The sequence below is a fragment of the Ursus arctos genome, unplaced genomic scaffold, assembly GCF_023065955.2.
Source record: "Ursus arctos isolate Adak ecotype North America unplaced genomic scaffold, UrsArc2.0 scaffold_33, whole genome shotgun sequence".
Lineage (NCBI taxonomy): Eukaryota > Metazoa > Chordata > Mammalia > Carnivora > Ursidae > Ursus > Ursus arctos.
This window is the reverse complement of record NW_026623019.1, coordinates 17,193,061-17,209,710: the sequence shown is the minus strand read 5'-3', so window position 1 is coordinate 17,209,710 and position 16,650 is coordinate 17,193,061. Positions and strand designations below refer to the sequence as shown.

The following is a 16,650-nucleotide window of genomic DNA, read 5'->3' as shown; positions in this document are numbered from 1 at the left end:
GTGTGAAAACTATCTATGCAAACTTACTTCTGACTGATGTCAATTCTGACCTTCAGGATTCCATATATGGGATTCTACTGATGGAGTAGGAATAATTACATATAATGCTACAGTGGCTGGCAGCATAGCAACCTTCTTGAGCATTTTGGGTGCTCTCATCATACAGATCTTTTCTATTTTAAAGGCTTTAAAATCGCAAAAATAAAATGCAAATATAATGTGAACCTTCCTACCAATAATGTCTATTATCACTGGGGCTGTGTGCCAGATGAAAGCCCTGGAGGCAATATTAGGGTTATCCCATTACGAGAAGCTTCAGCAGAGGTATATGTGCTTCTATTAACGTAAGAAGAACTTAGTGGGAATGTCTCTAAGATAAACAAAGAATGAGAACTGAGCCCAGTAGCCTTCTCTGGATGTTTCTGGCAGAGCAGAAAGATTAAAAACAAACCTTCTGGGATAAAATAACATGGTGACAGAGATTAAATGAAAAACATATTACAGAGAAACTGAGAAAGGTGGTAATGAAACATAGTTTTGAGGAAACATTATCCAGTTACATACACTAAAACTGTAAAAATGCAAAAACAAAATTAAAAACAAAATTTATCTGTCTTAGAAAACAGTCCAACTTATTACATGGCTTTGAAATGAGAAGCTTCTATCTGTTTAAGTAAAAGAGATTCTTATATTTACCCTAGCATCCTCTGGGGTCTTGAAGTTAATTATTTTTCCAAACTCTTTGGCATGAAACACAGACTTCACCCGTTCCTATAAACAGAGTAACTTCATTAAAATGAAAATCCAGTTGTAGAAATAGGATTTAAAAAATGCCACAGTTTTATAAATCTGTGCTTAAAGTGTCCACCTTACACAAATCATATACCTTTAAAAAAGCCAAGAATGAAGAACCAAGAAGAATCAAACACAAATGGGGAAAAAAAAGACTTAATTCTAACATATCCATTATCATTAAGCTTAAGTTAGGAAGCTTTGAGATTTCAACTGCTAAAGCCATACAGCGTTTATGCAAAGGATGAGGAGGTAAGTCAGAGCAGTGTTTTCCCCTCCAAATAGTTTCTCAGATAGTTCTTGGTATCTGGCCATGAAATCAAGATGAGTTCAGTTAAAAAATAATATACACATGTGTACAGGGGTGTGTGTATGTATGTAACTTCTGATATTTTAAATCAGTCATGCAATAAGAATGTAGCTTAGGCTTAATGCCCTCTACTTTTCTTCTTTTTTTTTTTTTTGTCTTCCACTTTTACACTCCTCTGGTATTCTTTTCAGTGTTTGTGGGGAGAGCTAATGGTGGATAGTAAGCATAAGAGGGACAAACAGAAATAATAGGACTAATGATGAGTAGGGCGATGTTTACCTCTATTAACTTAGGGCAGAGCTATACAGGAAGCAATGTGAGGGTCTCATAGGTCGAACAATTTCTCTAGTAATTCAAACATTCACATAAATAGACTCAAAAGATATCAGATTCTTTTACTTAAAACACACACACACACACACACACACACACGCAGATATTTGCTGATAAAAGGTTTCAGGAAAAGGTAAAAGGGAAAGAAACCAAGAAGATAAGAAGAAGTTTATCTTTAGAGAGAGAAAAAGATATGAAAAAAGCCAGGAAAGCAGTATAGGCTAGAGCAGAAGGTAATAGCCACTATCCATTATTTCGCATAAGGCAACAGGGCCTTTCATTTTCTGAGTGAATCAGAGAAATTCTCAAAGTGTAAGTTGGTCTAGGATCCTCAAGAACAAAGAGCCAGTCTACTCAGGAGCTGCCTGTGTCTTTGGAATGAGTGGTAAGACTGAGACGTGATCTTTAATGGTTAAACACAAGGCCCCGGGGCAGTTCTGTTCTATCGGCTAGCCCAGAAAACATCTGTTTCTGCCTGCCTGTGTCTACTGCTTCTTCCTCAGCTACGACTTTTTGAATCTCCTTTGGGCAACTATTTCTCACCTTCTCTCACTCCAAATACTTCAGATAGAGCTGACCCTTCCTTCTTGGTAGCACCACGGTGATCCCATGACCCTCACCTGGCCAACTGGCTCATAACAGCTCTTTGACCAAAGTGACTGGCTCAGGAATAGGTATGTGACCAAAGGTGGCCCAGTGAGACCCAGTGAGAAGCTTTCATGCTGCTGAGCTAGTAGGATATAAACCTGGAACTTCTGCTGGCCAGCTTGACAATGAAGACAACACTGAAGAAAGCAGAACCTAGAAGTGGGGGTGGTGAAGAAGGGGAGAATGGAGGAGGACAGGAAGGGAGAGAGAGTAACTGCTAATAACATCACAGGAGCGCATCTAACTAGCAGATACAGACTTAGACTTTCAGTTATAGGAACCAATTAAATCCCTCAAAATCAAAATAAAACAAAATAACAAAGAACAAAACTTACTTGGGCTGTATCATTTACAGTATTTCCTACTAATACAGCCAGTGCCAAAGTGCCCCTACACAAAGGTATCTGGTCAAATACTTTGAGGACAAATACCTTGCATTTCTTTGTATCACTTATAATACCTCCTGCAATCGTTAAAACTTACAATGGATACTGAGTCTCTGTGATTTGCCAAATGACTAACAATTCATTATATCTACATCCAAGTACCAGATACCATGCTAGTTATCAATGCAGAGTGAGAAATGGTCTCTACCCTCAAGATTATAATGGAATTGGGAAGTTGGTATCTATAAAAAGTACCACCAATAACTGTCTGTTAGAGAGAGAGGTAACTTTTCAAGTGTCCTTTTTTTAAGATTGTCAGGGAAAAACATTTTGTATGGAACTTCTAGGGATTCTGAGGTATACAAATGATTTTCTCATTTTTGTGTCTTGGACAGCAGTGAGAAGTTGGGGTTCTAGAAAGTGAAGGCCCAGGAACATTGTTGTCAACACAACAGCACACAAAGTCACATATTTTTTCTTGGCCTAGCTTGCTTTTCTTTAAGCCGGAATAAGACAGGAGGTATAAAGGAAAACCACAGTAAGACAAAGCAATGTCTATAAAAGAGATGGGAAAATTACAAAAGGAAAGAGGACCATTTCAATGCATTATTTTCAGTTCCAAGTTTTTTAAAAGCATCTATTCTATTCAACATACCTTTGCTTCAATGCGTAATCTTCTCCCATGAACAATGAATGGCTCTTTGGTAAACTCATCAAAACTATACTGCCACTCACATGTAAGCTGTCCAAATGTTCCTTTTGTTACAAACAGTACACCACTGGGGGGACAAAAAAGAATCCACTGTAGAAATAAAGGGATTTATGTCCAATAATATAATAACAGCAAGATATACATTCATTGCAAGTACACATAAAACATTAACTAAGAGAGACTATATTCTGAGTCATAAAAAAAAATCTTATATTCCTTAAGGAATATAAAAGAACTGAAATCATACAAAGTATATCCTCGGATCATAATGAAATTAAACGAGAAACTAGTAACAGAAATTTCCAAATGCTTGGAAATTAGCATACTACTATACAATCCATGGGTTAAACAATCTCAGAAGAAATGAGAAAATATCTTAAGTGAATGAGAATGAAAATATAACACAACATAGCAAAATCTGTGGGATGTAGCTAAAACCATGCTTAGTGGGAAATTTATAGCACAACATACTTATGTTAGAAAAAATGAATGTAACTTCTAAAAGTCAAATATGTAAGGTATTTTACACACAATAGAAAAAATTTATAGAATCTATTATTAGCTAATATCTTGGAGAACTTTCATGTAATTAATCACTTTAGAATGTTTATTACCAAGGCTCCATGCAAAAGGCTTACCAACCTACCTCAAAAAAGTATTTTAAAATTAATTTTTGTTTTCCCATCTTAAAGGAAAAAAAATCAAATGAAAATGCATTCTGTCTATAATAATTCTATTTAATCCTTCCTTCAAAGGCCTTTACTTTCCCAGGTCTTCTTTCTGCTTGAAACATCAATTCTAGGTGCAACCAGCTGTTTTTTTGTTTTGTTTTGTTTTTTAAGTAAGTCAAGGGACTGCATTTAAGAGCTGGCTCCTGGCAGGAACAAGCTCATCAGGATTTACATCTCTCACTTCAATCTTCTGTCTCTGCTCCCCTCTTTCACCAATCCTGGATTACAGGGACTGTTCCACACATCTTCAACCATGTGAAAAATCCAAGACAGGCTAATCTGGCAGCGGGCACCTGGTACTCCCCGCCCCCCCATTCAAAGACCCTTTAAATCCTCAAATCTGAAACTTGGAAAGAAAGGAAATGTGAAGTATGAATACCACCTTTCAGTCAACTACAACTCACTGTCTTCCCTTACTTTATCAAGTTTAAAGGACTTCCTTTAAAGAGGTCTACTGTGTTGAGAAGGTCAGTTTTTAAATGTTGCAAACTAAATTGTAAACTATTAAATTTTGCAGCTGACTGCTGTTTAACTCTGATGAGTCACGCTTCACATAGTCAATGATGGGAGAGAGGGTTAAGAAAAACATGACCGAAAATCGCTATGAACAGAAATGGCTGCTGAAGCACTGTCCCTAATTATAAAAGTTTATTAACAACTTAGATGTAAAATACAGTACATATTCTAAATGAACGCTAAGCAGTCCTTTAAAAATTAAGAAAGATGTCCATATGCTGATATTGACATAGATCTAAAGCAAAAAATTACAGAATGGTACATGTAACAGATTTCCATTTACGTTAAGACATACATGCTTGATGCTTGTATAAGCACAGAAAGTTCAAGAAGGAAACAAGTCAAAGGGGTTGCCTCTGGGACGGGGAAAGGAGGGACTGGTATCTGGGACGGAATAAAGACTAACTTTACATGTGTATCTTCTAATACCATGTGAATTTTCTACTCTGTGTTACTTTTTAAATAAGAAAATTAGATAGTGTAAATTTTAGACTCAGAAATGATTAGGATGAAAAACATTAGAAATGACTGCTAAGTTCAAAAGTGAGCTTTAACTAACAAGATGTTCATATAACTTCACCTTTTCGATAGCGAACAAAACCACAGAGGCTTACTGACCACTCCTTTCTATTCAGCCATAATCTCTGCCCCTCAGGCATATTTTCACTCTGTGCCATCCATCCAGAAATCCCCGTTTTAATACTGCACCAGCTCATTCTTTTCCTCAGTTTAACAACGACTCTTGCAAAAACTAGGCCCTCCGAAGCTGTGTATTTTTACATGTACCTCTACCGTCTATAGTCTACTATATTTGGCTATAGCTGGGGGTATCCATGTAAGAACTGATCTGTCTCCAATGGTGTATGTACGTACGTGAGTGAATTTCTATGCACTAATGAAGAGATATCACCAGAAGACTTGTGGGTTAATCTGAAATCGTGTACTTTTTCAGAAGGGGAAGAAATGGTATAGTTTTATGGGAATTTCTGTGCTATTCATATTGGTTGAAAAAATACTATTTATATTTGTGCATGGCTATGCACTTATATGTATGCACACACAAATCTAAATGTGAACTTATGTAAGGTTTTTGGTACAAGGCTTGTAGCACAAGAGGACCGGAGTTAGCAGGAATCAGTGTGACTGTCTGCAACAAATGACGGATGTCGACTGCTGCTCTTCGTGAGTGGCTTCTCAACCTCTCATCCAATTACATTCGAGAAAGAAACTTACCTTTTAGTTATCATTAACATATCTGTCTTATTGATCATGACATGGGTAAAATACTTGTACTTTGCAAATCTTCCATTTTCCATGACCTAAAATAGGGTGACAGAGAGAGAATTGCATTATTATTCTATTCTAATGCAAATGCACTGTGATCCTCTAGAAGCCATTTCTCAGTGGGGGCAAATTATTAACATACAGTAAGTATATCATCATAAAACTGAATATGCACAAAATCACTGCTGCTTCCTTTTTAAAAGCAACTTTTTGCAATGCTTCATTCAAGATGACTCAATTGCAGCTATGCCAATCGTTAATGCTGGATTTTTAGAAGATATTGTTATTACCTACAAAGTTTAAATTGAACCTATTAAAGTTACTATTAGCACATTCATTTTATCCCAGAAAACATAATCATACTTGATCACATCTGCATAAAAACACATACTAACACATATTTACATGTATTAGTATTAGTAAATTAGTATTAGCCCCATCTTGCATCTTCCTGTTATTTTCCTATCTGCCTTACAAACATGCTTTTCTTTGCCAACCTCATAACACATTCAAAAATAAGGAACAGAGTGTTTCTGGACAAACATGGAACCCCAGGACCTAACTAGCTTACGCAACAACCTTTATTTTCAAGACTGCTGAAACACTGTCTATCCATGACATTGTCAACAATTCTTTTTCCCTGAAAATATTAAAAAACAAAACAAAGAATATACTTATAATTTTTAACTCTCAAAACACTATTTGCTCTGAGGATGGAGTTACTCTGGCTATTTAAAATATATAGTAGGCTAGACTACTATTTTTTAAAGGCAAACAATGTAATTGTGACTAAGATCCCTCAACAGGAAGGAAGTATGTTAAGAATTTAGCCAAAATGTTAAATCTCCTCAAGAAATTCCAAGAAATATAAAGATTTTAGAAAACTGTGTTCCATGAGGCTATATCCAGAAACTAAAATTATTTAGCTTAGAAGAAAGCTAACAAGTGACTTCATAATAATCTTAGTAGAAAAAGCTATCAGAGTGGTCTTCATTTTATTGCAGACAAAGTTAAAAAAAAGAAAAAAGCAGTGAAGACCAACAGCAGGATGAGGCATACAGATTAACTGCATGGAAGAATTTTCTAACTTCAAAGGTAATAATATTGAAGAGTATCTTTACTCTTTACTGTAGTAGGTAAGGCAAGTAAACAAAAATTCCTTGAGTAACAAACAAAAAAGGGATATAAGCACAGATTCGAAAGAAATTAATAAGAATTATTAGATAACAAATTATGCAAATAAATTAGAAAAACTAGGTGAAGTGGGCCATGTTTTAAGAAAATATAAATTTTTTTTAATGTTTTTTTATTATATGTTAGTCACTACACAGTACATCCCTGGTTTCTGATGTAAAGTTCGATGATTCATTAGTTGCGTATAACACCCAGTGCACCATGCAATACGTGCCCTCCTTACTACCCATCACCAGCCTATCCCATTCCCCCGCCCCCCTCCCCTCTGAAGCCCTCAGTTTGATTCTCAGAGTCCATAGTCTCTCATACTTCATTCCCCCTTCTGATTACCCCCCCTTTTCTTTATCCCTTTCTTCCCCTACCGATCTTCCTAGTTCTTATGTTCCATAGATGAGAGAAATCATATGATAATGGATGGTACTAGATGAGATAATGCTAAGAAAATATAAATTATTAAGAGAAAGAAATATCAAAATTACAGAGGAAAAGTAGAAATTTTTTTGCAGATGACAGTATTGTCTGGAAACCCTAAGTACATAAACCCAGTAACTTTATTTTATAAACACAATTTCAAATTGAAAAATGGAAGGAAAAATTGTTTACGAGAGTAACAAAAAAAATAAATATTGATGCACAAGTTTAACAAATAACATGCAGAATTTACATGATAAAAGCGGTAACACTATTGAGGGGAATAATGGAAAATATAAAAATAGAAATCCCTATCATATTCCTAGATAGAAAAATTCATCACAATCATGGCGTTACTCCCTCTCCCCAGCCCCAATCTTTACACTCCCCGCCCCATATGATCCCAAGATGGTGTGTCTTTGTTCTGAGGGCAAGAGATGGAAGTGTTTTGACAAAATTATACTAAAATTTACCTAGGAAAAAAAAGTGATAATATCCAATAAATTTTAAAAGATGAATTAAAAGAGAACTACGCTAGCAGACAGTAACACAATCTATAAGCTTCAGCAGTGGAACAGTTTGGTGCTACTACAAGTAATATATAGACATATTAACAGCAACAATATAGATTCCAGAAACTGACCCAAATGCACACTAGGACTTTATAAAATCCTATATATCCAAAAATAGGAATAAATAAAATCAAGACTGCATTTTAAATTACTGGGGAAAAGCATGTTTTAATAAATGGTGTTTCAGGCAACTTGTTGGCTAAAGCTGGGTCCCTACTTTTCTCTATACCAAATTAATTCCATATAGATCATTGATTTAAGTATACAAAATGAAACTATAGAATTACTAGAAAAAGTAACATTTTAATCTTAAAGTGAGAAAGCCTTAAATATAAAACACAATGCCCATAAACTAATGTAAAAAAAATTGTTCAGTACATGGAAATTAAACATTATGCAGTGGCAAAACAGTAAGCAAGTAAACAAATATAAATAGCAACATAAAAAAGAATTGGGAAAATTCTGTCAATACAGAGATATGGACCTAATTTCAAAACACAGAGGAATATGAATAAATCAACAGAAGAAAACTGAGTAAACCAATAGGAAAATGTGTCACAAGTTTATGAACAGGTAGTTCAGCAAAACACAAAATCTGACCAATAAACATATGAGAAAATGTTCACCTTAACTCAAAATCAAGAAAATGCAAAACAACTAAAAGTATGCATTAAGTCAAGAATTCAACTGCTAAGATTTTATCTTATGCAAAAGTATGCCCAGATATACATACAGAAACCTTCACAGTAATCCTATGTTAAAATAAAAATACCTAAATGTTCATTAAAGGGGACTGTTTAAATAAATTATAGCATAGCCATACAATGGGACATTTTGTGGTCATTAAAAAAAAAAAAGGGTAGATGTGCATAATAATATCAAAGATATGCAGATATATCCAGTGAAAAGAAATTAAGTTACTGGGAATGAATGGTGGGGGACTAGAAACACATTCGTGTATACTTACTTACAGATCCACAGAATATACCTGGGAGAGTTGGTGGTAACACACAAATCTAATAACACTTATCTCTGGGCTTGAAAAGGCTAATAGTGGGGGCAGAAGTGAAGTTTCATATTTAATTTTACAAACTTTTGTTTCAGTTATTTTTCGTATTTGAAAATAAATTAGTTTCAAAGTATTTATTTTCTTTTGTTCTACATAACCAAGTAGTAAAAATCAAGGGTACAAATGTTGATCTCCTCAAGAACATCAGTACTACCAGGAGTCAAGAGTCCACATGCCCCATTAATAGACTACAATCCTCAAATAGCTCAAAAGCTATGGTTTACCTCTAAATACTTAGCTTCTATTTCAGTATTGTTTTAAATTTGGGCATTACAGATGCCCCTGCTTCTCATCACTTTCCACTTTTCAGATCCAACTTAAATAAAATCTAACCTTTGCTTATAAGCAACTAAACCTATGTCAACAGTCATTAATAGTACCGACAGAAAGAAAAGCTAAAAATCTCAAAAAAAAAAAAAAAAAGTCATTCACGCAATATTTTTTTGGAGTTCACCAAAAACCTTAAATGCAACACCTGAGAGATGATTGGACATTATGGTCATAGTAATTTACTTTGAAACTATTCTCTGTTATCAGAATGGATATATTTGAATAAATATCAAAGGTAACTCCTTATACAGCAAAATTTTGCTGGTCAGTCTCCATTACAAACAGGTACACAGGGAATAAAACCAGCACTATAAGCAGAAGCTAAAACTTTGGAACTAAGTCCCAAAGAAACATGGGAGCGAATGAGAGACAACCTGATGGTTTATCAACAATCATCTGCCATCATGCTGTAACGTCTACAAACGTCGTGCCTTTGACCATAATTTCCTAATTATTTGTCTTTATAAGTTTCCTATATATGAAGATACATACTTTTCAAAACATCATTATAAATTATTTTAGAAAAAAAAAAAACCTCCAGAATTTTAGACCTCAAGGAAAGGTATTGTTCATCTAGGCATGAACGCATAACACATGAAGCAGAGGAGGATCAGGTTAAGTGTCTTACCCACCTAATCTTCACAACCACCTTGGTAACTAGGTAAGGTAACACTTGAGTGACTTGCTCGGGGTCATACTGTTAGTTGCAAAACCGGGCTCAGAAAAGTGGTTTCTTCAACATCTAATTCCAGTGCTTTTCACTAAACCATGATGTGTCCTCTTATGGTGTCAGGCACGTGTTTCCCATGGCACGTCAAAATGGTCTTCCATACCCCGGGATGCTGGGTGATGCTGAGGCAAGCTGCTAAAGCAGCAGGAAGGCTGAGTTTTTTTAGGTTAACAGGGTCCAAACAGTTTAGCATTAATATCCTATCTTCCTCCCTCCAAAACAGATATTAGGTATCAATGTTTCTATTGAAATAATTTGATACCCTTTAAACTAAATGAAGAACTAGCAAAACCGGGGCTAGAAATCACTATGTAGAGATTTGCATAAAGACCAAAATTTGGCTGAAATATGAAATAATTAGGCTGAAGTATCAAGTACATTAGCTAGTATGCTAGACAGGTCAGCCTCATGAACATGAGGCAGTGTCAAATAAAAAACAAATTTTTCTGTATTCATTAAAGTATATATTAATTACTTATCACTGAGAACTTCCTTAAATAGAGAAACATAAACAAACTGTTACATATAATTGTCAGAATTTGTAGCCAACAATTAAAATGTATGGTTATTGGTAAAAGGGTTCCTTTTGCATTAGAAAAGATGAATATGTAGACCTTAGCTTATTAGATACAAATAAATCCAAACCGAAGTGACCGCAAACTTAGAAACACAGAAAGTAGGCACTTGCAAGACAGCGGCATCGGAGTTACCCTCTACTAACAGCCACATTTCCCTTCAGATCAGTCCCATTACTTTAGAAAAAGAACATAAGCTGGAAACTATAGTAATGCAGAGAATATTGCTAACACTTCCAAATCATCTAAATGCTCTGAAGCAGCAAATTTCCACAACAAAAATATTTCTGGAAAAACAGAGCAAAATATGAAAACACAGGTATTAGGAATAAATCACTAACATGGAAGGCTTTAAATCCCAAACAATATAAAGTGCTAATATTTATGGGAAATATATTTAAGGAAACTGGATAAAGGATAAGAACACACAGTTGAGCAAAAACAAAACAACTGTCTATCAGTGTCTGACTCTTTTGGAAGACTAGAATCTCATGGAGGTAAGAGTCCCCCCCCCCCCAAGATAGCAACATGAAGTATAAGAGGAAAATGAAATTCATCTAGATGAAAAATAAAGAGTAAGAATGCTATCAGGCAAGAAACTCTATTGGACAACAAATAGATGGCTTTATAGATTGGCTAATTTGAATAGTCAGGAGATGGTGGGGAAAGAGGAAAGGTTTATAAACATGTTCTATTAAAAAATTAAGCTTGCTTTTAAAAACAAAATTTAGGCAGGTAATCATAAATTAAAATGGTAAATGACAGCATTTCTCAATTATTTAAGAAATAAATAGACAACGTGTTCAAAACAATCTTTAGAGGAAGATATAGTAAGTAAGTAGAACTTTCCTAGAGTTATCTGATTAAAGGTTAGGGATAAAACCTTTTTCTAATTCACTTTAAATATGATTGATTTGAGGGCCATGGCCCAGGAAAAACAAGGCATTCAACCAAGCTTCATGATAAAATGTAGTAGAAATTCATTACCTCAAAGCTCAATGATTTCATATACAATAGAATAAACACTTTTAACAGTGAAGAAATATTTGTCTATTCTGTGAGGCAAGTTGGTGTTAAAAAAAAAAATCAAATCTCACTGTCATCAAATCTGATGAGGAATTAGCTCTTACTGAATCCCCCATATCTTTGTCTCCTCCCAAGCTAATGAGCTATCTGGATTGTTAACTAAAGGATATGCTATGCTAACAGCTTAGACAGGGCATGTAAGCGGAGTATAACCCTGTGACATAAAATCAAATAAAATATTACCTTAAGAGACGTGAACCGTCATCAACTGGTTCAATTAAAAGTCTGGACAAAGGACAGAATCATGCTCATGACATAATTATGTACATTGATAACAGAAGACCATTAATTAACCTACCTAGTACATTCTAGAAGAAGGGCCAGAGGTGGGTCAGAAATAATGTAAGTGGATAGTTATGTCTTTTTAACATATTTCCAGCAGAACCTCTACTGAGCAATATTTACTTATTCATGATGCTATCCATACTTGAAAACAGCAATTTCTTTTAAACATTTTACCATTTCTCTTAATATATTATGAATTTCAGAACAGTTCAATTACTGAGGTTTTATTGTTTCTATTGCTCACCAATTAATGTGTGGAAATGGTTGTGGTATTTTTCAAGTATTCTATTAACACTGAAAGGAAAAAAAAAGGGTAAGATTTATTGATGCTTTTATCCCAATAAAAAGGAGACAAATGAGGAACATAAAATTTATGTAATAGTGACCAAGAACTAGCATCGGTTGGTGTTCACCTGGAATAATGAAAACATAGCAAGTTCTTACTATACATTGTGCTAATAATTATCTAATTACCTCACTTGGTTTAATTATTTTAAACCACCAAGGTTACTGTTCTTTTGTTAAGTAGTGCAGTTATCTCCATTTTGCAGTCTGGAAACTAAGGTCAGACAAGCATAAGAGAAGATTATAAAGCTAGCAAAAGGAGAAGCTGGAACTGAACTCAGGTTTACTTGGTTCCAGATTCCAGGCCCTGAGCCATAGGATATTGTTGCAGCTCAGATACTTTTTATTGTCAAAATGGATTAGTACAGAAGAACTACGTATAGTCCAGTGGATGCAGGGAGATGCCATTCTAACAGCTCACTGGAATATGGATTCGGATATCCCACAAGCTGTACTGTGTCAATGCTGCAATGTCATGTAGTACCTAGGAATCATTATCTTTTTGGATGACTTGGCATATCTTATGTCTCCTTTGATTCTTACAGTTCCTCTGAGCCTTGGTGTAGCAGCTAATCAACCAACAGTGAAAGTCTGACATGACAGGGCTGGCCTCTAACACAGCTCTGGATTTATCTTCAAATCACCAGCGTAATAAATGTCACTACAGTTATAATCTCATGAGAGATGAGCAGGAATCTTTGACTACTCTCTTTAGGCCTGTAATCTTAAGATCTAGAAGGGTGTCCGATACATAAGAGTTTAACAAATACTTGTACAGAGAATAAATACATGGCATTAAATTTTTTCTTTGTATTCATATGAACCATACTAGATCATCTAACAGAAATTCACTTATACATATATAATTATACATTTACTCTTGGCAATTTTGAATTTGAAGTAGTCTGGCAATTTATTCTACTTTACAAGAAATATGCAGACTCCCACACTTGTATGTTCCAACACTGGTGCTTTATTATATCTTGAACTTAAACAGCTACCTCAGATTTAAAGTGCCACAAAATGCCTAACATAACGTTTCTCCACCTTGCTTCCTATAGGGTTCTTTGCAGTGGTCAATTTTCACGGAAAATTTGACATTACCATTCATTAGAGTCATCTTCAGAAGTAACTGGGATATCATTTCATTTGAATTTATAAATTAAGACTCTTAACTGGCAGAAAAAGTATACACGGTGCTTCCGTTCATAGATGACATTAAAGTTTGTTTTTAGATGAATGAAAGTGACCTCCAATTTGACTTTATATGAAAAGGAATAGTTTCATTTGGCAAGAGAACATCCTTTCTTTCATAGGCTATCTTGCCAATAAAAAAATAGACTTCATAACTTAATACTAATTGTCTTCTAAAACACTACTGTTAGAACACACACTAAAAAGTTTTCAATGAGCTTCACTAAGTTCAACTTACGCTGAAAATTTAGCACCTTTAGTAAAATAAAGGTTAAAGATCTTCTAAACTAATACTTCGTAAGAAGAGAGTAAGACTCCAGGTGAACCTGAGTGTAACATTTGAGGATGTACTAAATTTTGTTTTGATAGTATTTATCCTTCTCTAACATATTTACAAATTTAAGGGATACAATAATGACAAACATTTGAAAAAGATTTAAAAATCGAATTGGTCTCATTCAAATTGCTGGATTAGAAAAGAGAATTTCAAAAAATCATTTTATACTTGAGACAAAGAGAAAACTGGAAACTCCACTAAGTGGAACCATCACCTCCAAAAAAAAGATATAATTTCAAAGTCTTATTCAAAAAGGACTATTTATATAATACTGGATGGTTCTAAGTGGAGTGAAATATTTTTCTGGTGCAAACTAAAGTTAGTGGGACTTACTACTAAATGTTGGAAAATATGGGCCTTTGAAAATGATGTACCCAAAAACTCTCCAAGAAAACTGATAAATGAGGGAAGAGACTGTAGCCAAGTTGGATGGGTAATCTCCTTTCCCATAGGATCTGCTTTATTTGGGACACTAAAAGCTCGAACTTCCCTGGATAACAGATTTGGCTCTCTTCAGTTTTCTCATCCCATTCAGAAGTCTACTTCTGGAGGGGAAGAGTTACAAAATGAAGAGTGAAATCCAATAAGCCTTTGTCTCCTAGTTCTTGTCCACTTACTCAAAATTTCAGATGAAGCCAGGAAGAGTGTTCGGCACTACTCTGGTGATCTGACTGCCTATGGTAAGCCCTTTCTTCCAGATCAGTTGTAATTCTCCTCCCGAGGTAAAGGGAAAGACCACGTCGGCTGAAGGCAGTTATCTTCCAACTGCCATTTAGGCAGTGTTTGAAGCTAATTATAAACATCTGTAATTTCTGAAAGAAAAGAAATACACGACAAACAAAAACAGCCTCCCTGCTACAACAACTCACATAATCATAACTATGATATCATGGAAAGAGATGTAAGAGATTCAAAGACAACACAGATAAAAGTTTAAAATACCTGAAATGCTTAAGAGTATACTACCCTCGTGGGATAACCCAGCTGACAACATTCATACACAGTGAATGACACAAAGATCACACACACACACACGCACACTCATTTTAAGAGGCAAAGATTTATTTAAGGGGTGAAAACCTTTTTTAAAAAGACAGAAACATGTTCAACAAAAAACAAGAAAGGAAAGCTGTTACAGCTATAAAAATTATAAAAATTAAGAAATTTTTTTATTGAGCTTACATGTATTCCAGAATTTTTTCTGCTGGCTTTTATGTATTCCAGAAATAAAGACCAGTTTCCCCACACTGGGAATTATTTTATGAATAGATCACATTTTCAAATTCAGAAGTTAATAATTCTACTTATAAGAATTTATAATAACAAAGACATACAACAGAAATTTATATATTTGGATCATAATCATGTTAATAGAAAATTTAAAAAGGAAATATACCATAAATGGTGGGGTATTAGGATAATTTTTATTTCTACAGTTTCCTACTTTACTGAGCATACATTAATGTAAAGAATAATTTTTGAAAATTTTCATATCTCCTATAAAATACTACAATTGTACACCGAGAATCAATGTTAGGTAATTGATTCACAAAAGGAATTAGCTTTTTCCATGGAAGTGCGGGTCTCTAAATTTTTTAATTCATAGAAATCCCAAGCTCTACATTCAGAAAATCTTTGCAGACATATATGATTAACAGGTTATTGATAAATGATAACTTAGGGTAGAAAAACACAGCATACACAATTAAATATTATATATACTTAACTAAGTTTCTGACGATGCTGATTATGTTTTTTTAAAAAAAGTAATAACTATTACTTTCAATGCTTCTTTAGAGCATCTCTAAGATTCAGAAGAATGGCATAGTGCAATTTAGTACATATCTTTGTTATCATTTCCACTGCTTGGAATATTTATATTAAAAAAGAGGGCTATACGAAAAGCCAATTTGATAAAGTTATTAGACATTTAATTTCAAGCTCATTTTTTAGAGATACCTTGTTGCTAAATTCATCACACTGATTGACAGATAATAAAGTACATGAAAATGGTTTCCCACAATAAAACTATCCAACCATAAACCCCTATGTGTGAAAATTATATAGTATTCTAATTAGCTCCCTAACAGACCTATTTGAAATCATGTGTTTTGTTCTTCTCTGATTCAGGACTTTCCGTAATGTTCTGTATTGTACTAAGTGTACTCACTGCACTGCATCAATTCAAACATTCATCCACTGAAATTAAAGATTACATTAACAATCTAAACCTTTTCAATTAATCTCCATTTATCTCAAAGGTGCAGGGATAGAACAATCAAACTGATTTTTTATATGTCCATAATTATTACATGATCTAAATGAATAATTGTGTATCTTATTTAGATCCCACAGAACCTTTAATTTTTTTTTACTATTATAAATAATAAATTATACATTTGCAAGGAAATCTATAAAACAAAACCCAAAGGCTTGAAGGTACAGTATAAGAGTGCACAATAACACCTAGGAGGGTTGTTTCTGTTCCTCCTCCCATTACTATAGGGAAGTATGAAGCTAAATTTCACCACAGGACTCAAATCAGACAAACTATTATAGCAGCTATCATTCTTTTAGTATATATGACCTTGGGATGTAATTATGATAGCATATATTGTATGTTGAATAGTGATGTCTTAGTCACAGATCTACAATGGCTCCATTTGCAATTTTAGTAACATGACCTGAAGATCAACACTTAACACTGATATGTGTTTTGAACAATTTCAAAAAGTAAAATTTATAAAATCCAGATTATTTTAAATACAGAAACAAACTGAAATTTATTCTGACTTCTTTTTTTATAAGGA

General features: G+C 34.2%; 1 protein-coding gene across 2 annotated transcripts in view; it reads right to left on the bottom strand.

The window, feature by feature from the left end:
- Positions 1-16,650, bottom strand: part of VPS13A (vacuolar protein sorting 13 homolog A) — a 242,767-nt gene that overhangs the window by 21,954 nt on the left and 204,163 nt on the right. For both annotated transcript variants that reach the window (XR_008956869.1, XM_026518814.4), the window contains exons 69-71: positions 5,662-5,747; positions 3,125-3,248; positions 697-771 (exon numbers count right to left, since the gene is read on the bottom strand). Coding sequence is in view for 1 of the 2 variants with exons in the window: in XM_026518814.4 (XP_026374599.1) it covers positions 697-771; positions 3,125-3,248; positions 5,662-5,747 (285 nt within the window). In the remaining variant the exon portion in view is untranslated. The remainder of the gene's footprint in view (positions 1-696; positions 772-3,124; positions 3,249-5,661; positions 5,748-16,650) is intronic.